At 37.6% G+C, this 24,088-nt stretch overlaps 6 protein-coding genes and 1 non-coding gene across 8 annotated transcripts in view; 4 read left to right on the forward strand and 3 right to left on the reverse strand.

Annotated features, from left to right (window-relative positions):
• The window catches only part of LOC101307791 (F-box/FBD/LRR-repeat protein At2g26030-like), a 3,719-nt gene extending 710 nt beyond the window's left edge, over positions 1-3,009 (reverse strand). Inside the window, exons 1-4 of the mRNA XM_004299880.1 lie at positions 2,908-3,009; positions 2,634-2,683; positions 522-1,613; positions 46-240 (exon numbers count right to left, since the gene is read on the reverse strand). Of these exons, the coding sequence (XP_004299928.1) occupies positions 46-240; positions 522-1,568 (1,242 nt within the window). The 5' untranslated portion in view covers positions 1,569-1,613; positions 2,634-2,683; positions 2,908-3,009. The remainder of the gene's footprint in view (positions 1-45; positions 241-521; positions 1,614-2,633; positions 2,684-2,907) is intronic.
• A 359-nt stretch (positions 3,010-3,368) lies between these two features.
• Positions 3,369-5,091, reverse strand: LOC101311872 (putative germin-like protein 2-1-like). The gene is made up of 2 exons (XM_004301456.1): positions 5,002-5,091; positions 3,369-3,860 (listed from the first exon to the last, which is right to left on the reverse strand). Exons 1-2 carry the CDS (start codon positions 5,089-5,091, stop codon positions 3,369-3,371), a joined length of 582 nt encoding a protein of 193 aa, XP_004301504.1.
• Positions 5,092-6,231: 1,140 nt separating this feature from the next.
• Positions 6,232-6,819, reverse strand: LOC101308089 (small RNA 2'-O-methyltransferase-like). The gene is made up of 2 exons (XM_004299881.1): positions 6,484-6,819; positions 6,232-6,293 (listed from the first exon to the last, which is right to left on the reverse strand). Exons 1-2 carry the CDS (start codon positions 6,804-6,806, stop codon positions 6,251-6,253), a joined length of 366 nt encoding a protein of 121 aa, XP_004299929.1. The 5' UTR covers positions 6,807-6,819; the 3' UTR covers positions 6,232-6,250.
• A 2,050-nt stretch (positions 6,820-8,869) lies between these two features.
• On the forward strand, positions 8,870-11,046 carry LOC101308381. Its single transcript, XM_004299882.1, has 4 exons — positions 8,870-9,153; positions 9,365-9,414; positions 9,491-9,543; positions 10,479-11,046. Exons 1-4 carry the CDS (start codon positions 8,951-8,953, stop codon positions 10,899-10,901), a joined length of 729 nt encoding a protein of 242 aa, XP_004299930.1. The 5' UTR covers positions 8,870-8,950; the 3' UTR covers positions 10,902-11,046.
• A 282-nt stretch (positions 11,047-11,328) lies between these two features.
• Positions 11,329-17,679, forward strand: LOC101308680. The gene is made up of 14 exons (XM_004299883.1): positions 11,329-11,506; positions 11,587-11,649; positions 11,745-12,071; positions 12,743-12,824; positions 13,241-13,302; positions 13,472-13,566; positions 13,832-13,911; positions 14,616-14,699; positions 15,150-15,266; positions 15,557-15,642; positions 15,752-15,858; positions 16,460-16,551; positions 16,638-16,714; positions 17,037-17,679. The coding sequence occupies exons 1-14, from the start codon at positions 11,354-11,356 to the stop codon at positions 17,505-17,507; spliced, it is 1,896 nt and encodes a 631-aa protein (XP_004299931.1). The 5' UTR covers positions 11,329-11,353; the 3' UTR covers positions 17,508-17,679.
• Positions 17,680-18,044: 365 nt separating this feature from the next.
• On the forward strand, positions 18,045-19,997 carry LOC101312162 (ABC transporter G family member 23-like). Its single transcript, XM_004301457.1, has one exon. It carries the CDS (start codon positions 18,045-18,047, stop codon positions 19,995-19,997), a length of 1,953 nt encoding a protein of 650 aa, XP_004301505.1.
• Positions 19,998-20,656: 659 nt separating this feature from the next.
• On the forward strand, positions 20,657-23,768 carry LOC101308970. 2 transcript variants are annotated; one of them, XR_184695.1, is made up of 4 exons: positions 20,686-20,957; positions 21,057-21,142; positions 21,893-22,010; positions 22,492-23,768. It is a non-coding gene; the product is annotated as an uncharacterized LOC101308970 (transcript). The 2 variants fall into 2 exon arrangements; XR_184694.1 differs by lacking the exon at positions 22,492-23,768 and having other exon boundaries at positions 20,657-20,957; positions 21,052-21,142; positions 21,893-22,247.
• Positions 23,769-24,088: the final 320 nt, after the last annotated feature.

Consider the following 24,088-nt stretch of genomic DNA (forward strand, 5'->3'; position numbering starts at 1 on the left):
GAGAGAGAGAGAGTGATACAGGAATCCAAGGACAGTTTTGCTTACACTAGTTGGTTCCACACATTTTAATTGCCTGTTATTTGGCTCAGACTTTATGTTTAAAGAACTCAAAGTAGGCATTCCACTTAGAAGAGAAACCACTGCCGCAATTAGGTCTTTCTCCAAACCCTTGGTATGGATATAGAGCTGACGGATATTGTCAAATTGTCCGAGCATGGATCCCTCATATTTGAACAGAGCCTGCCAACATTATAAAGGCAACAATTTAGACAGAAGAAAGAAGAGAACCCAAAAGCTCTATATGAAATCAAATTCAGTAATGCGATTTAAAATGATTTAATCAATAGAGATCCATATAACAATCCAGTTTACTGTCATCCTTTTTACTGTGCATTCCTAGACTATAACATGTACATGGCTTTTGCAAAAATTAAAATCACTAAATAAACATGAATTGCCGCTCATACTACTGTAAAAATAGTATTTTAGATCTTCAGGAGCTCAGGGTAGTGTCATTTTACCTTTATGGTCGTTGCGTTCAAACGAAGAACTTTAACCCCAAGTATACAGCTAACCACATCAAATACCACCTTGTCAAATCCACCTTCCCCCGGATTAAGAAAAATCACAGCTTCTTCTGAATGTATGAATTTTTCCACAGATAGACGATGAGCGACATTCCCATTTAATTTCAAATACTTCACATTTGGAGCCGTAATACTTAATTTATAGTGACAAGCTGATGATCTCAAGTCAATATGCTCAACATGTATATGTTGGAGATTTTCACCAGAAATGCTAAGAGCATCAATGTCTGTGTATAGTTGACGCCTACCCACAAACACGAAATGAATGAATTCCAAAGATGGAATCTCAATGCAGATAATTGTCGAACTAAGAACACAGTCAATGGTTAACTCCTTGATGCATTGGCACGAACTTGAGATCCATTCAAAAAAATCCTTCTCTATGCAAACACTTCTTAACAGTAAGGATTGGAGATTAGTGCAACTGGAGACTGAGGGAGTTTTAAGAATACAGAACTTCAAGTCTAGTGTTAGGGACGTCAAAGATGCACAACGGAAGGTGCAACCTGGCAACTCTAAACTTGTAGGTTTCTCTTTGTAGTTCAGAGTGATCTGAAGATCTAACTTTTCAACATTGCACCTCACAGCAGCATAGATCCATGAGATCACTCGACAATGCTCCTCACAGGTACGTGAAGTCACTCCTTCAAAAACCCAACAGACACGGAACCTATCTATGTTGATATTCTCGCGTCGCATCCAGAGCCTATCCAAATAATTCAACAGTTTTGATCGCATCCACCAGACTTTCCCTCCAGGCATTGCATTTACATCAAAGTCTAATCCCGAGACTGAAACACTTAGTTCCCCACATTTTTTGGACACACTGCTCACTTGAATGAGATCGAATGCATTGAGGTATGAAAGAATGTGAGAAACAACCGCATCAGGAAGACTACTAAATCTGTCAACTAAACTGTAACTGCCAGCACCTTGAGATTGATGACTTGTAGTTGCCAAAGCCTTATGATGGCGCTCCATTGACACTTGGTTCCGTTCTGTATACGTCACACTGCCTTAAGCCACCTAAAGAAATTAACAACTGATTACACAACTGCAAAAATGTAGGATATCAGCACAACCAACTCTAGTTTGGCTATAACTTTGTTGATTGTCATTTGTCAACAAACATTTCCAACAATCTCACATCCCAATATGAAATAGTTATAAATTCTGTTAAAAAACTAAAGGAACTTAAATTCGTGCAATAAATTACAATATAACATTGGGTTTGAGCAATAGCCAGTACTATACGATGAGTGAGGAATATTACCAAAGCAACAACATTTTGAACCCAATTCAACCCTTCCCAGATAAATTGTAAAACTCCCTAAAATTCAATTAGAGGAAACAAGATTGACTAAGAAATCAGGTATATACTTACAAGATTTGAAATGATAAAAGGGGGCAAGAGGCTTGCTTGCAGGATCAACTATTTGCTATGTGGAAGAGCAAAAAGAGTTTTTTTATATGAGAAAAATATATTTTTTGTTGGTGCATAATTAAATACCATATCTTTTTTTTTAAGGTAATTACCATGTTTTTATGTATGCAATTCATGATGATTATTTTCACTTTTATTACCTCCTGAAATCTCTCTACTAATTTTTCACATTATTTTGTGAATGTATCCATATATCTTGCTTTATATTCAAATTTCAGAGTCTTAGACCAAAGCAGGGTGTGATCACAATCACTAACGATTCAATCACTTAAAATCACAATTGAATCTAAGATGATTTCCTCTAAGATGTTCTTGCGGTCTCTAAATGGACAACTTGTGATACATTTGAAGCCTGGATATGAAACGAAACTAAGGCAAACCCACAGAATGAGGACAATTCCCTTCCTTAAATATTTCTCACTTTCTCTGTAAACTAGAGTTAACATATTCTGTAATGAAAGAGACCACCCCTAATTATGCTACCACCTTCAAAACGCTTATATAAAATCAGAGACGGACTGACCAATCAGTAACAATTCAAAGTGACAATGAAATTCATGCAATACAGTACACAGTTGAGACCGAGAAACTATTTGACATACCTGATCTTCAAGTTTTCCTTTCCAAGTCGAATCAAATACTTCTCAGGTACCTAACCAAATGAAGTGAATCATTATCCCATACAATGTTACACAGAGTACTGGAAATTCTAAACACAATTGAACAACACAAAGGTACCAAGAAGCGCTAGACTTGATCAGAAGAAATAGGAAATAAATAAATTCGCTCAGCAACGATAACCCAATTTAAATGAAAAACCAAATCCAACAGAAACAGGATATCAAAGAAATTTGAAATTTGAAATTTGAAAATCACCCATTGCGATTATGAGACTGATTTTGCGGGATTCAAACTGCTCTTCTCTCTTGTTTCTGAGTTGACACCCAATTTTCTAGAGGGCTTTAAAATAAGGAGCCCAATGCAAATCCCACCCCCCCCCCCCTCTTAATTTGCGTGCCACCATCAGATTTATGCCATGTGTCTTTTTTTTTACCAACTTTAACTAGGAGAAAAAATGTGAATGGCCTCACATTTGTTTCATTAAGCATTTTGGTATCTCATTTTACAAATATATAAATTTGGTATCTAACATTCGCACATGTACCCAACATAAATACTCAAAACGAATTTAACCGTTAACTCGACTAACTTCCGTTAAATAAAGAAACTGAGGTAGATGACTACAGAGAAAGAGAATGTCAAGGTATATGTGGCCACATGAAAAATATTTATATTTCTTGAAGTCTAAACCGTTTATATAATCCAACAGTTTGTTTTTAAAAGTACTCATTGAGTCCCAAAGTTTGCGGTCCGCAATAGAACAGTCTCTTTAAAATAAAATACACATTTTCATTTAAAAAAAAAATTACATTAGCAATGGTAATGACTCCAGGGTATTGGCTGCTGAGAGAAGAGCGTGAAACGGTAGTTCCATTACCAACATTTTGCTGGTAGTGAACTAGTCCAACAGGGAAAACAAACACATCACCCTTGTTAAGCACTTTAGAGATGAGCTTGTTGTCAAGGTTAGAGGTCACAAAGCCAACAACACTGCCTTCCAAGACTGTCAGAATTTCGGTGGCACGAGGATGAGTGTGAGGAGGGGTAACACCCCACGGTGCATAGTCAATGCGAGAAAGTGAGATGCCGCGGGTGTTGAGTCTTGGAATTTGAGCCACATTAATTGGGATGATTTTAAGTCTGAGGGGGTTTGAGGTGTTTCCGGCCATGTGAAGCCCTCCGAAGAAGAAATGGTCAGCTTGTGCTAGCTTAGATTCCAAGAAAGGTAAGTCATTCACTCTTGGTACGTACTGTTGATACCCAAATATACCAACACAGTTTGTAGGATTTAAGTATTGCTAAATATTGGAAAAGTGTGGCTTAGACATGAGCTAATTAAAATCTTACATCAGAAACTTAAAAGAGTCACCATTGAGTATAAGGAATGATACCACACATTACAGGCCTCATCATTTGGCCCTTCGGCCCTATCTCGCCCTAAAATCCGCCCTACCCACTAGGGCCGAAGCCCTACCTGGCCCTGCATTAAGGCGGGTTGGCCCTAGCCTTTCTCAAATAGGGTAGGGCCTTTCTTAAATAGGGTTGAGCAAATGAATTCTGGCCCTATCCTACGGCCATACTTTATTAAGCCCTTTAGACCTTAATAATTCTATATTTTTTCTATTGTTTTTAATATATCTCTTATTTTTTAGATCAATACAACTAATATTTTTCTTGTAATTGGTTTTGTAAGCTTCATTTCTTTGATTTCCTTTTGCTTTGTTAAACAATGATTGAATTTTGATGATTTAGAGAGATAGTTCATGAGATTTATGGATATAATCACTTAGATTAATATTTATTGATACATGTTCTAAGTTAAGTATACTAATAATGTATATGCATGTATTTTACATATGACTAAAAAATAGTGTATTACATATAAGTGATATAATCCTTGAGAAAATGTTGAAGAAAAAAAAAATAAAACTAACCCATTTCGGCCCTATTTAGCATTATTTAAAAGGCCGGGTTTTAGCCCTAACAAAATGGGCCTTTAAGGTGGGTAATGATTTACATTTTCAAGCCTCGGCCCTACCCTACCCAGCCCTAAGTTTTGTTGACTAAGTCAAAATCCTACCCGGCCCTACCTTAATCCATGGTGAGGCCTATACAGAGGCTTTTGGTATACCTCATACCCATTTTTTTACTGGGTCGCTAAAATGGGGGGAGTATCGATATTATTAGACCCATGAGACCCGTCGGCCGCTTCCGCGTAACACCGAAGACGAATATACATGTTCCTAAATGCAAACTAAGCTTATATATCCTTGGCGTAAATACTAAATACACATATCAATTTGATTTTTCAAAACTAACCTGAGCTAGTAGTGTCAGGCTGTCAGCTACGCAGAAATCTTGCAATGGACTAGGCTCAAAGGCAATTACCAGAATACATGCCATGGCCAGAACTGTCAATACCAAAATATGGTTTGCCATTGTAAAGTTCTAAGAGTGGAGATTATTATGAAGTTAATTACTTGCAAAGGAAAGATTAAGAGTGCGAATTAACTGGTTAATGACATGGTTATAAGGGAGAATAAGTAGCTAAAGAGTTCTCAATGTGTAAGAGCTGCCGGGCTTGAGTTATAGACACTAGAAAAGTTCTGAACGAGCTAAATTTAGCAACAAGTCCAAATTGTATTTCTTACATTCTTAATTTTCTATTCCATTTGAATAATTGAATATGCATTAAGAAACTCATCTTGCATATGAAAAACACATTAGGCCAAAGAATCAGTTAACACATCTAGTGCAATTTTATTGACGGGGTTAAATATGGATATGTGTTAATATAAAAATGGTTTGAGATTGATAAAATCATGAAAATCTAGAAGCAGTAGCCGTTTACAGATTCTGAAATTGTAGTAAGAACTCACTAAAGGCACATTCCTTTCTTTTTGTTTGCATACTCTGCTCCGGCTGGAGCTGATATGGTCAGATTTTCAGCTATATAAAAAATCAAATCCTGAAACTTAGTATATACTTTTAGTTCACATCTATATCTACCACCAGATTCCACTATTTTCTTTACACCAGTAGCAACAACACAACCATTTGCATGTTGTGTGCCTTTTGCAGCCAAATCTGTCACCCTTAACTTCTTGTGTGATTGTGGAGTCGGTTGATTCTTCTAGACTGCTTAAAGGAGAGAAGATAGGCTGAGAAAGCCGATGCTGAGGACAGAATGTACAAAGCATCTCCCTTGGTAACAAACCCTTCCATTTTGCATTTGTAGTAAATGCCACAGGTAACTCAGCAGCAAGTATTGCCCCTCTGGATAACTTGTAAAGTCCACTTGGTGTCTTGCCAATAAACATCCTGCAGAACTACATCTAAGTAAGACTAGTTGAAGCAATATTTTGCACCTAAATAAAAAAATGATGCACAAAAGGGAGTAAATTTCACATTTTCTGTGTTATTCACACGTGTGTGGTAAAATGAATATTTTAATATAGCACAACTTAGAAAGACCTGTAATATGATTTCACAGATACACCTTCATAGAAAAGGTCTTTCGACCACCATGTGTAGCCAAGGGTTGCTAAAATAGCATCACCAAAGATATCTTGACCAGACAAATAACTTGCTCTTGCATTCAAAGATCCTTCAAATCGTACGAACTTCTTTGGCATGAAGATCTGAAGAAATATCCAACAGATATTGCTTAGGAGCAGCAAAGTGTAGCCTTGTCTCAGAGGAAGCCTTACCTGTAGGCCTGTCAGAGAATAAATAAATTTTACTAAGAATTTTTACTACATATTAAGCATAGACAATTACAGATCTAACAATCAGTCTTCCAAGATTTTTCAAGGTTAACCGGCCACATACCTTGAGATCATAAAGTCAGCAGCTTCCAACAACCCAAGTTGTTTTGCAATAACATCAAGGTAATAACCAGAAGATGTGAGATTCAGGATTACTCTTTCAACATTCTTCACTAGTGAACACGGTATAATTATGGCTTCAACCATTAGGAGTTCAGGGGAGGCTGGTTGCTGGTTAGATGGCGAGACTATAATTTCAGGATTGTTTGGATTTTGCTGGATAGATGATAACTCTATAATTTCAGGAGGGTATGGACTTTGCCTCCTAATCCAGAGCTCTCCCTCTGAACTCGCAATAAATCCAGATAATTCAGCAGCAGCCCTCATCACATATGATATTATCAAGAAGGGATTTGATTCCACCTTCAGATCAAGGGATTTACACAGATTACTTAGTGTTGCATCAAAGACAGCTATTGCACAAGTATGGATCAAGCCAGCAAGACAACGTTCTCTTTGCAAAGCTGCTCTCACATGACCACTCAGCGGATGAAGAGATGAAAGGAACTGTAACAGTGAAACATAAGAGAACAGGTTTGAGTAACAGTGAAACATAAAAACTTTGAACATGTAAGCTATCTAATAGATTCTAATCCAATTAATTGTAGTTATCCTATATTAGAAAAAATTAACATTTCTATTTTATGAGGAAGCAAAAGATAGTAACTCTTATCTCTCGGAATACAAACCTCTTCTGAAAATACATATTTGACTCGAGAGACTAAACAATCCCATGTTTCTGGAAGAGAGGAGCTTTTTGTGACGGGATTGATGTGCAGCTGCAGAAATGAAATACATGATTACGGACCACAACCATAAAAAAATATAAAAAAATAAAAGAGGCTTCTTAAATTATTTCAACAGGTTCATTCATAGGCTGGAAAGATCTGAGTTGGAAAGCAACATTCATATGAAAATATTCGATTCTATTTATATTCATCAACCATGGAACAGATTGTTTACTAATCTTTATTGAACATCCCCAATCCTGGTGTGGCTGCAACAACATCAGGGGAAATAATAAACTAACAAAACAAACCGCACCTCTTCTAAGGCTAATTGAGCAGCAGCTTGCTCAGCATCCTTCTTTTTAAAAATTCCAGATACAAAAGTAATTTCTGGAAGCTGCAAGGTACAGTGATAAAGGCAAGGGCCTTTCTGCTCAATGTCTAAACCTGGACATCCATTTTCAGCAGACTCGTGCACTTCCTCGAGTGTATAGCAGGCATTGGCACCAAACTTTTGGTGTATAATAGCCTTAGGTGTCTGTGTGGTCTTTCGAACTGTGACAGATGAGCTGCGTTCAGTTTCCATGAGCAACCAACAGGTCTACAAAAGGCTTTCAACGGATTAGAATCATTAGATATGACTTGCTGTATGAGAAAGACTTTGATGAAGCTGTATCTGTAATTATAAACATACGAGTACAAGACTATATGATCCCTAAAAAAGTGAAGTACTCCAACAAACGTACATATACTTGCTCATTTGACAATTAATCTCACTCATATAAACCATCCATAAGACATTCATTATGAACAAACGTCCAAGTTGATGAATCTGACATTCATTATTGAAACTAAAACAAGCAAGAATATATCAAATGAGGAAAGAGCCCATAATTAATCTTTTCTGTTCCTCAACTTGCAAACCCAACATCACCAGATATTTTACTCCCTAGGATGATGATTGAATAAGAAAAACAGGAACTTTCGAGTCGCAAAATATAAAAAGCTGGAACCTTTCAACTAACCGTTACACAACAAAGCAGTGCACCAAGCAATTTAGAGGCAAAAGTAACCCAAAAGTGAAAACTGAGCAGTAAAACGAAATAGGTTTCTAAGCAAGAGACGAAGCCAGCAAATAAAGCATCAAACTTTGCACAGAAAATCCTAAGCAAAACCGAAAAGAGGAAGACAAACATGCAAACCCAAATCAGAAACCCAAACGAAAATGCTGATGATAATGTAAACAGAGCAATATAACGGTTATAGGATCAAGAAAAATAGTAAAGGTCGTACCTTTCAGCATTAACAACCTTCAAAATTTGAGACAGAGAAAGTGAGAAACTGAGAGAACTGGGGTAGTTTAGTGCAGTGTGGGGTTGTACTATCTAGGAAGCGAGGTTTGTAAATGGGGTAGTTTTGGGGTTTGGGAATTGTTTTTTGTAAATGGAAAGAGTAAAGGAGGGAATGGTCGTTGCGGTTTCGGAATATCAACATGAAACTTGTCCATGCCTACTTACAGTGGGGTCGAAAGTCATATCACAGGATTGTGTGTATATAAAGACCTGTTTTTTTAGTGTGGCCTGCCGATGGGTACCATAATGCTACAGTCAAATTTTCCAATTCAAGGGAACAGATACCCAGAAAACTCCTAGGTTCTTCATTGGTTTATCAGATTAATCCCCTTTGAATTTCTTCCACATATCCAATTGCAGCCCAACAACAACAACAACAATTTTGTCAGAAATGTACCACTGCAGCCGAAGATTGCGAGCGACGTTTACCTGGGTCCGACTCCAGAAACAACAACCCTTTTGCTCCAAACCTCCCCAACCCCATGATGGTCTGAGCTCATACAACGAGTCGTTGAAGAAGCTTGACAAGATGGACTTGGTCACTGCCGCTAAGATGCTCTTCACTGACCCTCCCTCTAAGACAAAGAAATTTGGGTATACATCCTCTTCTCTGCTCTTTTATGTGTTCAAGCTGTATCATGATACAATGTTGTTCCACTGTTAGGGATGGGTGTTGATTCGAAAACATTCATTGGTTTGTTTTTTATGTCTTTAATTGTTACAATTTTAGCATTCTTCGTCGACAAAACAGAACTATTCTTGGCATTGTGAATATTTGCTACATTCATCTCCTTTTCCTTCTCAGGCTTGATTTCCATCTGGTACAACTATTCTTTGCCTGTATGCCTTCGTTGGGTATGTTAGTCAATGTCCTTGATATTTCATTCTTTGGTTTCGAGTTTACCATCTGAAAACTTGTTTCCTGCAACAGCTGTATATCTGGTGGCTCAGTATGCTCGCTATGAAATGAGAAAAATGGAAGCAGTAAGTAAACACTAATGCTTTGTGCTGGATCCCTGATATCGTATTGTTTAATAGTGCATACACATTAGTTTCTCTTTCACTGGATTGGACGCCATGCGGTGTTTCTTCCTTTATACAACAGTATCTGTCCTCCCTCTTGGCTATTTGCACTGAGACCATTGCTTAAATTTAGTAAACTACTCTAAGAGATTCCCATCTGACTGTTTAGCATGCTTACATATATGTATATGTATAACTAACTATTCAAATGTGAAAAATGAGAATGATTTAGAACTAACTATGCAAACGTGAAAATGAGAATGTATATAGAACTAACCCTTCAAATGTGAAAATGGGAAAATTCGAGTAATACTTTCACTACCTTTTTATCTTTTCCAGATTTTGATCTCTGGTCTCCACAGGATTATCTGAGAAATTAGGTTGGAGAATCTTCAATTAGACATAGGCTATAGATTACTTCCAGGTTTGTGGTAGATGAAAGATAGTAAATAGTAGTGGGCATTGACCTAAGGTTAGCGCTTTGACACTTGCCAAGTTTCAAATGCAAACTCTTTTGATCCTGAACCAGCTACTATTATGGGTTTTAAATAGCAGAAGCTTGTGATGTTATGGTGTGTTTACTATTGATATGCAAACTTCAACTGAAATGTAGAGCTGTGTGAATGGTGTGTGTACTCTTTTCTGTATATGGCAACTTTCCAGTCCCCAAAGTCTATTCCAGAACCATGCTCTACAAATAATTATATACTACAGCCAACTAGTTTGTAAACTTAGTATATTATTGTAAAGGGCATCTTAATGTATAAGCTTGTACAGTTTAACTATTAAGCAAAATTGAGCTTTCCCATATGAATGTCATGCCTGTTATATGGTTTCCAACAGTTTCTTGGTTGCCTTCCGTCTGTTTCTCAATCCTTACCAATTTTTCAACACAGGAACATGAACAAAAAAGAAAGAAACAAGAAGAGGAGAAAGCAGAAGAAATAGAAGTAAATGCTACTAAAGAAAAAGAAGCAAGCTCAGTTCCAGAACTTTTGGAGGTGAGAGAAAGATTAGAAAAACTTGAAGAAACTGTGAAAGAAATTGCAGTTGAGACGAAGAAGAAACAAACGGTCCATGGCCAAGCAAAAGGTCATGAAGGTGACATTGCAAAGAAAAGTTTTGGAACAGAGGCAAGTACCCTGAGCAGCTCAGATTCTAGCAAACCAGTTGAGAAAGACCCCATCAAACAGGATTCTATAGAGTCAAGGGCAGCTGCGGCGGGCACAGATAGGTTAAATGGGCCAGCAAAAGTTCCTAATGCTTCTGCAGAGGGCAAGATCCAAGATGGCGGGACTTCTCCAGATGCTAAAAGATGAATAAAACTTGTAACAGTGCTTCATTGTCTATGGTTTTCTGAGTAGCATAGGCTAAAGGGGAACACAATTATTGAACAGTTTTAATGGATTCATAGGTAGGATGCAACTTCAATGTACTTCAGCTTGCAAGGAAGTAGAGTGTGTTGATTTCTTTGGAGGATGGATCAATGGAATGGTGTGTTGTGATCTTAGTAATATGACAATCAAAGGGGCTTGCTTAAGACAAACCCCATGTATGTTTCTGCATTCCAGAACCTCACCAAATGCCCAGCTTTACTTGAAAAGAATATTTTATTTATTTTTGATTAAAATTAAAAAGAAAAAACAAATAGTTTAGAGGCACGCACGTGACAGTGGTCACGTGGGTGAATCCAAAGAAGGGGTCAAGAAGAAGAAGCTAAAACCCCAATTGATATTCAACCCCGGTGGGATAGAAAGAGAAAGAAAGAAAGATGGATCCGGAGCAGACGTTCATACGCGTGCAGGAGCGATTCTCACAGATCCTGACGCCCAAAGTGAGAGCTGGTTTGGAGTACATCTACCTCTTCATCGCCATCACTCTCTTCTCTATTCTCGTTGTCATGCACGCCAACTACGTTCAACAGGTCTTGATTCCCACTTGAACAAACTACTATTTGCAATCTCTTCCTTTCCTTCGGGTTTTCAATTTTGCACTTTTTTACAGCCTGGCTGTTCAAGTGAGCTTCCCGGGGTCGAAACAGCGGACGCACAAATCATTCACGTGAAGGTACACATCTTGTCTCAACCTTTTCTGTTCTTGTTGTTGTTTGCTGAGCACAGCTTTCTAAATTGATAACTAACAACTCTTGTACTCTTGTTTAGATTTCTAGTGCAGGCTTGTGGTCGCAGAATGAGTCAGACTTCACCAATCATGTCCCCGAGACCAAATTGGTGATGGATAAATTAGAACTTGCCAATGTGGGTGGGGATGATGGGTTGACATCTGAGACTCTGGATCATCAGGGAGATAGCTCTATGCCAACTGTTGAGGATGCGGTTTTGAAAACTGAAATAGAGGAGACGCGTACTAGTTTTCCTTTATCTGCCAAGGAGACTTTTAAAGCAGCACTCTTTCATTTTACCAATAAGTGGCACAGGCGTCTGTCATTCCTCTGGAAGCATGCCTCAAATATCATTGCTAGTTTGTGGGTGAGTACACTGAGGCAAATCAAAGATAATAACTATGTTATACACAGTCAAGAAATGAAAACTCATGTTTTGGTTCCATCTTTTTGTATCAAATACTAATCCTTATTCAATCTGATGTCCATGTCATATGTGGCTTTCTGGACCTCCTCCCGAGTGCCCTGCTCTTTTCTTGACCCCTTTTACTTACATATTTTCTTTTTATTAACACAAAAATAACATTACAAACTAGACTAGAGGAGGTCCAACTTGGGATCTTATAGAAAGATTGATCAAATTCACATAGGATGGGAGTTGAGGGGAAAATCTTTTAAAACATATACAATTTTGATGGAATGGTTGCTCAGTGTATCAGCCACCATATTAGCCGTGAAATATTGTTGAACTTATGGAATTAGGAATAAGTTTACAGTCAGTGCTTGCCTTATCCCTTGATGTTTGAAGGTATTTGGATATGCACTTTCAAGTTCCAATATCTATTATCTTGATTCTGTCTATAGAAAATGAGTTGCTGCTTAATTCTAATTCTTTCGCTCTTTTACTTTTTACCTGACTCACACTTATAAATGGATACGTGATAAAAATACTTGGTTTGGATTTGTGAACATTGTTGGACTACTTATGTGGTAGTTTCAATTTCTCTTTTCTGATTTCCTTTTTGTTTTGAATTGCAGAACATTGCAGGTATACATTTGGATCTTGATATTCCGAAGTGGCTGCATATACTTCGATTAGACAGGCTTAACACATATGCAGGTTACACACCATCCTTTTAGTTATCCCTGGCATGTCATCATGTTATGTACTCATCAGTCTCGTGTTGCTTAATGATTGAAAAACACTTCAACATAACCTTTTTAGCTTGTATTTTTCTTAATTTGGTCTTCTATCTGTTAGGTAAAAAAAAAAAAAAAAAAAAAAAAAAACTAAGAAAAATCATCAGCTTTTCAAGAAAACACGTAAATATTATGGTTGGAACAAATCTCTTAGGGAATAGCCTTCTTTTCTTCAGTTCTCAGCATCTTTGGTTGGCATTTGCAAATAAGACTAAATTTAATTCTTGTAGTCCCTTCTTTCATTCTTTGGTTGGAACAGAAGAATTTTAAGTGATGATTTGTACTATTGTTAGTTTTCTAGACACGTATTGATAATTCCTTTTGAATATGTCTCAGTGCAGTGGCTTGAGAACAGAAGCAAAACTTTTGAACCAACTTACTTATACACTATGGAAAAGGTACATTATAACCCTGATGTTTTACTTCCATTCGTGTCTTGAGCTTTCTCCAAGTTAGACTGCAGAAATATTGGTTACTGAAGCTTATCAATAAGTGATACTTCTGCCCGTGATGTCTCAGCCTGTTTCTTTCATTTTATTTAGTTATTTAACAAAACTTCGTTTTTAGGGTTATTTCTTACTACCTGAAAGTGCAAGGGCTCAGCATAATATTCGTACCGTAAACATAAGCATATCAGCTCGACATTCCTGTTTTGGGAACAGGTAATATTTCCTGATTGATATATATAGTTCTTAATTTGCTGTTGTCCTTCAAATTTTCTAACTGAACATTTTAGCAAAATAGAGTCACAAAGTTTTATTGTTCATGTATTAAGTTCCATGTTAATAGTGCATAATATCGATCTCAAATGGTAGGTTAGTATAGTATACAGTAGGTTCATGTTTCATATTCTGTTCTGGATTTTATATATGAGACTTGTATACTATCTTGTTTTGATTGTTTTGTGTACTAATTTAAAATTACCAGGTGGCAGCAGCTACTCATTAACAGATTTGTTGGGTATGATACTATATTGATAAACAGCTTATTGAGTTCTCCTGGTCAAGGTAATAATCATATTTCTTCTCTCTTATTTTTTTATTTTTATTTTTTTCTATTCTTTAACAAAGTGAGAACATTTGGAGGAGGGAATTTGTATTGGGGCAAGTTATGTGGCGCATCAGACCGGAATAAGCACAAAGGGGGTCATGTCAGACACAAATCTTGTAGGATTTTAAATAAAGGATAGTTAACCAGCTGTCTAAGTCACAACCCATTGAGGATTTTAAAATAAAAAAGGGAATTTTGTAGAATTCAGTCGACCTTACTCAAGCCATCTCCTCATGCAAATTGGCGGGTCATTGTTCTTATTTTGAAATTCTAATGTTAATAAATAAAAGGTTTTACTTGTGGATGTTGTTAATGTGTATCATAGACAAAATAACTTATCTTGTAAGCAGTATTTTATCAGATAATTATTGATATTTTTAGTACTATAGCAATCAAAAAAATTAACTACACACATTTTATTTGTCCTTATTGTTTAAGTTGTCCATAATACTCTAAATTTCACTATTATGATCGAGTGTATTATGGACCATTTATATAATAAAGACAAAGAAAAAGGTGTGTAGATTGACGTTTGGAATGTGTTAATGACAATTACCAGGCTCAGTTTCATCCTAGCTGTGATTATCTGCAGAATCTGTAATTTTGAGTTTGATCTTTATTCATGATCTGTACTCAAGCTTGTTTTGGAATTCTACTGCAGGTTATCTTTATAATTTTCAAACAAAAGAGTTCTTTAATCTTAGTTATGCACACGAGCCACCAGAAGGTCCTGCAAGATTTGGAGGTATGTTCTCAGGCAATGAGGTTTAACTTCTGCAACCTCATGCAAGTATTTTGATAGCACACCTGATAATGAGGAGTGACATGAGGTCTCTCGCTCCCTCAATTCTTTTTGTTTACAAAAAGTTGTATGACATTTTTTTAGAAATACTTTTTGTTTATTGATTGTCTATTCCTGTGGTTTGAAAATTAAATAAATATCTATAAAGAACCAATATTTGGAGTTACCAAATTGGGCTGATACTTTAAACCTAAATGTACCCCATAAAAACAACGATACCATAAAATGTTCTGTGAAAAGTCAGTAAACAATCAATCAATGTCTGTATTGAAGCAAAATATTTTTGACTGAAATTATAATTGGGACCTTCGGTTCACAACTGATTAATTATATAAGAAAAGGCCATAAAGTCTTATTGTAATATGTTGTGATGGTTTGTTTGGCTTCCACCAGATTACCTTGTGACGAAGTGTGGTGTTCTTATGATGTCTCTGTTTGTGTTCTTTACAACCACTATGTCTGTGTCCTTCACTTTGAGAGAAACGCAGACTCGAATGCTGAAGTTCACAGGTTTGTTTTATTGTATTACATATAATATGGTGCTATTTCCTGTGTCTTAAGCCAATGAAATAAGGCCTTAAAAGACCTGCATAAATTTTCACTATTCACTAGTAGTATAGGTTCCCTGTTGAACTATGAATTTTCTGTATGCTTGACACAACAATATTAATGAACTGTTTTCCTGGAATGATGAGTATATCACTGACTATGAAGTGAGAAGGCCACATACTTATTTTTGTTATTCATGCTCCTGTCCTGTCTTTATAATATGGTGCTTAAATTTGTCAAAATTATTCCAGTGCAGCTCCAACACCATGCTCGTCATCAGCTTCCAACATTTCAGTTGATTTTTGTGCATGTAATTGAATCACTTGTGTTTGTGCCAGTAAGTATACATGCTTTTGGTTTGTTTTTACCATCAATAAAATGTGCGTCACCATGCTAGTTTTTGGCATATGCTTCACTATCAAATAACAAAATCTTGGGTTCTGCAGATTATGATTGGCATATTGTTTTTTCTGTTCGAGTTTTATGACGATCAACTATTGGCTTTCATGGTCCTAATTCTTGTCTGGTTGAGTGAACTATTTACCCTGATCAGGTCTCTCTCTCTCTCTCTCTCTCTCTCTCTATTACTATATAGATGAATATATACTCTCATGCATAATTTGATACTGTATTTTAAAATCCTTCATCGGCAGTGCCTTTATTTGTTGATTCTATTTTATGTGGGGGGCTGAATTGGTATCCATCTTGTGGTGAATCAGCTTATATGTTTTCCCTTTCTTTTGTTTTTTGGTCAAGCCGTAGTTAGGTAAGGTAACAAATCAGATAATGTGTTCATACATCATTGTGATTGCTCTCCTTGGTGGTTTAGAATCTGCTGTATAGTTTCTGGAGTTTTTGCTGGCAACCAATATAGAATGAGATAACATTACCTAAAAGCCACTGCTGAGCAAACTTGAGACCTAGTTAGGATGTAGTTGACACTGTTAGTAGTGAACCTGATATAGATCCAGGGTTGCTATCCCTGCAGTAGGTGAATCAATTGCCTTGATGATGTGAGTAGCTGGTAATTGTCATATGATTTGAATTTAGCATGGGTTCTTATAGTAGTTTTTCCTGGCATTAGGCATACTTTACTTTTGTTACATTTCAAGTTTGTGTGCCATGCTGATCTGATTTATTTGTGCTTGTTGCAGTGTTCGCACGCCCATATCAATGAAGTTCTTTCCCCGCTTCTTTCTGCTCTACTTTCTCGTTTTTCACATCTATTTCTTTTCCTATGCTTACGGTATGTTCATTGTTATTGTTACTTCACTGTTAGACGGATTTTTTTTTTTTTTGGTTGATGAAAAATATTCCATCAAACGGTTGCAGGTTTTTCCTATTTGGCTCTTTCTACGGCTGCAGCATTTATGCAGCATCTGATTCTATACTTCTGGAACCGTTTCGAGGTAACCTTTTTTATTTAATTTATTTTTCCTCCTTGTGTCTGGGCAGAGATGAAAAGGTATCACATAGTAGGGCTGCTTTAGAGAAACAAAATCATGGGAAAGGTTTGGTGAAGGAAAAAGTTGTCCGTTTGGAAGATGGGAAATACAGTTAAAATAGTCGGTCAGTATATGTAGTTATGTACTGGAGCTTACCTCTATCAAACTCTCATTGTTTAAATTCCCAGCCTTGCCTAGCTGCTAGAAGGGATTTGTTTTTACACTGAGTCATAAGTCATTGATAGATTAACAGTTGATAGGTGCTATATTCTTGGAACACTTTCAGGTACCAACTCTACAAAGGTTTATTCAAAATCGAAGATCACAACTCCAACAACACCCAGATTTCCACATTACTTCCTCCACGTTCCTTGCTTCAACTCTACATATCACAAGATTGAACACAAGAAATCCTGGTCTAGTTAATTCTGACATGGTCTCTGGCCCTGGGCTGAGATCTGGATCCAATCCAGCAGTGCCTTCAAATGGAAATGAAGCTCCTGGCTTTCATGAACGATCAGGCAATGAGAACCCAGTGCAAAACCCTCTTCAGGTTCCAGGCCAAGCTAACCTGAATCAAGCGGAGAATGGTCCAAACCCTGGCGCTATGAATTCATTCAGCTCACTTTTGTTATGGATATTAGGTGGGGCTTCCTCTGAAGGCTTCAACTCATTTCTTTCCATGTTCAGAGATGTCCGAGACCAAGGACAAGCTTATGCTGAAGCTCCCAGGCAAGAAAATCAGGATGTAAGATAGTACTTCGACCTTGCTTGGGAGACCTAGATCCCTTGCTGTTGTAGACCTAAATGTTGTATTTTAAGTAGCGTAGCAGAGTACAGTGTCAGATTAAAGAAAAGTGTATGCCGGATATACATATGTATAGAAATAGTGTATTGAAAAGGATATCTCACATCCTGTTGGTTTATCTCAAATCGACATCTCATAAATACTTGCTCACTTGTAGTATTTAGTAGTGCCAAAAAAAAAATGATAAAAAAAGTTGGGCTTTTGCTGCAAGCCCCATCCCAGAATACTGTTTGGATGGGTGCGGAAGTTGTTACAGGTTGATGTAGCCGTCAACCACTCGATTAAAGTCCACACTCCAATGAAATTATCCATTTTCCCTACTGGTTTTTGCAAATCTTCTGCTCAGCTGTTAACCTAACATTACCAACCATGCACCTGCTCATTTAGTCACCCCCTACTAAGTTTCCAACTTGACCAGACAGAACTCCAATTTCTAATTAGCCTCTTCCTTCAATCCATTATTGCAGAAATTATATCAATATAGCCATGGCTGCATCTTGCTTTGAAGAACCAAACATGAATGGAGATGACTCGGCGATTCTCTTTTCTACCTCAAACTCCCCTGAAGAATATACCACCACACCTTCCTCTTCTTCCTACCACTCCTCACCACCACCACCCCAACATTGCACTAACCCAACTTACAATCTCATTGTACAGAACCTCTCCTACACTTATCTTCCAAACAAGGGCATACCACGTTCATTTTCTCAACTGCTGCAAAAGCCTAAGCCTGTTGCCATACTCAAGTCAGTCTCTTTTGTTGCAAAAAGTTGTCAAATACTTGCCATTGTTGGCCCGAGTGGCACCGGAAAATCTACCCTCCTGCGAATAATATCAGGGAGGGTTAAAGATGAAGACTATAACCCCAACAGTGTCTCCATTAATGATCACCAGATAACTAGTCCTGCACAGTTGCGCAAAATTTGCGGATTTGTTGCACAAGAAGATAACCTGCTTCCTCTACTGACTGTGAAGGAGACTTTGCTGTTCACTGCCAAGTTTCGGCTTAAAGGCATTGATGCAAAAGGGAGGGAAGAGAGGGTGGAGGCCTTAATGCAAGAGCTTGGTCTTCTCCATGTCTCTGATAGCTTTGTGGGAGATGAAGAGAACAGAGGGATATCTGGTGGAGAAAGGAAAAGGGTATCCATAGGTGTCGATATGATTCATGATCCACCTATTTTGCTTCTTGATGAGCCAACTTCAGGCCTAGACAGCACTTCTGCGCTTCAAGTTATAGAGCTGCTTTCTATAATGGCCAAATCAAAGCAAAGAACCGTGGTTTTATCCATACACCAACCAAGCTACAGAATTCTTCATCACATCTCCAACTTTCTGATCCTCTCACATGGTTCTGTGGTCCATAATGGAAGCATTGAATTACTGGAGGAAACAATAGGTAATCTTGGAATGCAAATTCCATTGCAGCTCAATGTCTTAGAATTTGCCATGGAAGTTATAAAAACCCTGGAAGATTCACATTCCAGAAGTACTAGTGATCATCACTCTAATGGTACAGAAAGCAAAGAACCATACTCCTACCTATCATTGCCGGAAATAGAACACGATCAAACCAAAAATATGGGTGATTATTTCTCTAATTTATATGAGATCATGTTTCTGTGTTCAAGATTTTGGAAAATAATTTACAGAACCAAGCAGCTGCTCTTGGCCAGAACACTGCAAGCTCTTGTTGGAGGATTTGGCTTGGCGAGTGTGTACATGAGAGTGAGGAAAGATGAAGAAGGCGTAGCAGAGAGACTTGGCCTCTTTGCTTTCAGTCTAAGTTTTCTACTCTCTTCCACAGTTGAGGCATTACCTATATACCTTCAGGAGCGGCGAGTATTGATGAAAGAAGCCTCAAGGGGAGCTTATAAGGTCTCATCTTACATGATTGCCAACACTATAGTCTTCCTACCCTTTCTATTTGCAGTGGCTATTCTGTTTGCTGTTCCTGTGTATTGGCTGGTAGGCCTCAATCCTTCTGCGGCTGCTTTCGCCTTTTTCACTTTCGTGGTTTGGCTCATTGTGCTGATGGCTAGTTCTCTAGTGCTCTTTCTCAGTGCGGTCTCTCCCGACTTCATTTCTGGAAACTCCCTCATATGCACAGTTCTTGGAGCCTTCTTCCTCTTCTCTGGCTACTTCATTCCGAAAGAGAGCATACCGAAATACTGGCTCTTCATGTACTATGTTTCCATTTACAGGTATCCACTGGACACATTGCTGACAAACGAGTACTGGAGTACTAGAAGTGAGTGCTTCTCTCGGCATCAATTTTCCTCCAAGTGTTTGCTTACTGGCAATGATGTGCTGAAGAGTAGGGGACTTGACAAGGACACCAGGTGGATCAATGTAGGGATCATGTTTGGCTTCTTCGTGTTCTATCGCATGCTTTGTTGGGTCATTCTTTGTCGAAGGGCTTCGAAAACAACACTTTAATCACATAAGATCAATGTTATTATAATGTACTTACGCGCTACTTTGGGATAATTATTTTTCTCACTTTTATTTATACATAAACTCATAATAAAGGGAATAGTTAATGGTTAAGTGTCAATCACAAAATCAGGCCCTGTTGTAAATATGTATGGTTGTCCAAATTATTTTGTGTTGTAATCGTACTAAACAAGCTACCATGGCTTGTGAGTATCTAGCAAGTTAACTTATGTGTGTTCACCAAGTTACCAAGCTTCTCCATCAAACCTTATATGTGTAATCACCAAGTATCTCAACCCTATATAAAAGGGTGAGTGAATGATGAATGATAAAACAACAGCACCATTCCCCGCCATCTATTCTCTCTTGTTCTTCTACTCTCTCTTACTAGTTCTACTCTTCCATTAACTAGCTAGTAAGTCTCTTTTTCTTTATTTATAACACGTTACGTGAGACCCCTGACTTTTTAGTGAAGTAAATAAGAAATTACCTTGTTTCGGAGGACACCCGGAAGTGATATATAGCAACCGGTTCGTAAAATGAAGATTGTACGACAAAAGCTGCGGATTAGCAAGAGCAAGGGTGATTTAGTAAATTTCAGCCTTGCCTATATTCTAGATCAGCGTAGACATTCCACCGCCTTCACCCGGACTGACCTTGTTCTGTCTTCTTTAACCTATAGAACCAAATATCTCTTCATTCCACCTTAGTTTAAGGAAATCCCTCAGACTTGTATATGATAACGAACACACTACATCTCATCAGAATCCTATCAAATTGAAAAGAGAATTGAGGAAGCTCCAACTTTGAATCTATTTCCGTCAGTCATCTTCGACGGCCAGAAGCTGCATGTTAGGTTCTTTATCACAGTATGATGTCTTCATGAAAGTTTCTCGGATTAGTGTCTGCTATCTTGTGCTAAAATTTGACGACGATCCAACGGTTAGATTGTCCTCAACAGAGGTAATATCGCGTACTGTTCCGGGAAAATCCTCTTTTGACATATAGTTCCACTTCTGATTCTAATTCGAGTTCTATGTCTCTTTTCTCCTTTAAGTTCAGTTTCTCCATGTCTTGGGTTATCATTCGAGTTCCTTTCTTGGAGTCTTCCTCTACCTATGAGCCTACAATCCGAAGAGTGACAATCGGTAAGTTAAACTAAACCGATTGAATTCCTTTTCTTCTTTCTGCTGGTCATGTCATGTTTGATTAGTATTATGCTACATCATACCCATCTGCCTCTGCACTCCAATTACACGTATTATTATTTCCTATTGTTGGGTGTTGTATAGAACCTTACTTCCTTTCCAATTCTTTGTTGAAGTTCCTTATTTTTAAATCTGACCCTTGTAGACTAATCTGTCAAAATGTTGCCTAGTATTGCTTGTTCTTGATTTTGACATGATCTATTTGACAATAGACATCCAAAAGCTTGTTTCAACACTGACATGTCATTTGGACATGAAATGAATCTTTGGTGACAGTTTTAAAAGAATATATGCTACTGAAATTTTATGAAAAGCTAGCAGTTCAGCCTATTTGTACCCGTACTTCCTGAACTCCGTTTTGGATGAAATTTTGATATGTTGTACCTTGATATGTTACCTTTAAATCTGGAAAGTTTCATGGTCATTGGTTGAGAATTGAATCCTGTATGATTTTCCAACTCCCAACAGTTTCTCTCATTCTAATATCTGCCCTTGTTCAATTCATTATAAACTATCCAGTGAGTTCCCAGAAGTACCAGGTTGCACCTTAGTCATTTCAACCTCACTCTTAACTCTTAACTCTTGATATGAAACCTACTCTATATGAGTAAAATTGAAATGTTAGACATGGGAAGTGTTTGCACAGCAAATGAATACGAGTTTGATAATCTGCGATATATGTCATTTTAGGAATTTGGATAAGTGTTATGGGCTGCTATCAATGGAGGACCAGGTTGTTATCAATGATGAAGGACTAGTATTGGAGCATTATGTACGTTGCTATCTTGCTATTGCTAAATGATTTGAGGTAGGGAGGCTTCACCCTGGTTAATGTTTTATACACTGCTTTACTATTTGAAAAATGGATTATGATTTAAAGCATGAGTTTATGAGATGACTTGAGAGTGAGCGGAGCATAACGACTTCCTTGGGTTTCGATCCCCTAAACCTCCGGAGGGGCTGTACAGACTAGAGAATGTCTAACATCCTTTGAGGTGTGGCATTGCTCCTAGGCGGTATGGCGTAAATGGACACTCTCGCTACTCTTCACCAGTTGTTGAAGACAAAGATCTTCGGTGAAGAGGTAGTTGGCTAAAGGTAGACCGGTCATCAGGTTTGGATTTTTACCCGGGTACTCTTGAATTTTCAGTTGGTTTTACATTGAAAAATATTATTTCGATTTATTTACTTTTTACTCAACTGGCGCCTATTATTCTTACTATTTGGATTTCAAACCTAGTTAGGGTTGATGCTTGAGCAGTGAGGACGAAAGCTCACCCTTACTATAGTTGGTCTTGCAGGTACTGTGCACGAGAGGAGGACTTCGAGACCGAGCTGGGTGCTACGTTCATAATTATTTGCCTTGGTATATTTGGCTTGACTTGTGTTTACTTTTAAATATTTGTTATTGTTGAATTGTGACATTTGTTAACTTGTAAATGTGGATCTGAATATTTCCTTGGCTTCTTCATTCCATTTCTAAACGTTTGAAACCAACTTACAACTTCTTAATTATTGTGGTAGCTTGCTGGTTCTGTTTGGTATCTCTTTATTTGTTTTGTTTGGAAAACACTTTTGGAGTTGCTATAGTTATAACATCATCTAGCAAACAACGATGAAGTGTTCAACGTTTTCACCTCATTTTAAACTCTACGTTTTTCGTCAACTTTTACTATTTCTAAAGTTCCATTTTTAGTAAAAAGTTGCCTTGCATCTCTTTAGGACATGAGTTAAGCTTCTTAGCTTGTGTTTCTAAAGGTTTGCAGCACTGTAACGTACTTGATTTGGAGAGGTGCTTATTGGGGCGTTACACGTTATCAGCACGATAGTCTTTACTGTTCTCATAAACTCAATGATGATCAAAGAGTACTTTATGGTCTTGATTGATGCTTCTACAAGATGGTCACATGTTTGTCTCTTGTCAACATGTAATATGGCATTCGCTAAGCTTCTTGTTCAGATAATTAAATTACGAGCACAATTCCCAAATTATTCTATTAAATCAATTCAATTAGATAATGCTGGTGAATTTACATCTTAAGCGTTTGATGATTATTGCATGTCTTTGGGAATTGAGGTTGCGCATCCAGTCCCTCATGTTCATACCCAAAATGGCTTGGCAGAAGCTCTTATTAAGCGCTTGCAGATAATTGCACGCACCTCACTCATAAGGATCGTCAAAGTTGCTGACTTCTGTATGGGGACATGCCATTTTGCATGCGGCATCATTAATCCGGTTGAGCTGCATAGTACTACCACTGCTATTCTATCCCCACTGTGTGCAATTGGACCTCTTGTTCTTCATTAACTTCTGCAACCTGTTGCATCTCAACAAGTTCAGCTTGTGAGTTGGAGGGTGAATAGATTTTGTTAATGTGAGTTGGAGGGTGAATAGATTTTGTTGACACCAATTTAGGCATACAAAACTGATTTGCAGATTATGGAAGGTATGTCGTCCTTCACACCCTCGCCCTCGCCTTCTCCAAGCATTGGAACCAGTCGAACCACCCCTTCACTGAGTCCTCCATCTCCACTGGAACATAGAACTGTCATTTTCTATTTCTTTCTTCATTTGGATGATTTGGTCTGTAATCTAATTATCTAAGTACTTATTTGATTACTATTAGAATGTTGAATTAGTTGAATTTTAGTTGTTATTTCTGGTTGAATGTTGAATGTTAAATGTTTCAAGTTGAATGTGGTTTAAGTGTTTAACTATCAGTTGAATGAATGTTTTTATTTCAGTTTGAATGAGGTTTAACTATGTAATGCGGTTTGCTTCAAACCGCACCGAGCTGCACCGAAAATGCAGTTCAACCGAAAATGCATTTTGCATTATTTAAAAGCAGTTGCAGTCTGCAAAATTAGAACACCGAAAATATAGTC

Source organism: Fragaria vesca, linkage group LG5, assembly GCF_000184155.1.
Source record: "Fragaria vesca subsp. vesca linkage group LG5, FraVesHawaii_1.0, whole genome shotgun sequence".
NCBI classification, from domain to species: domain Eukaryota; kingdom Viridiplantae; phylum Streptophyta; class Magnoliopsida; order Rosales; family Rosaceae; genus Fragaria; species Fragaria vesca.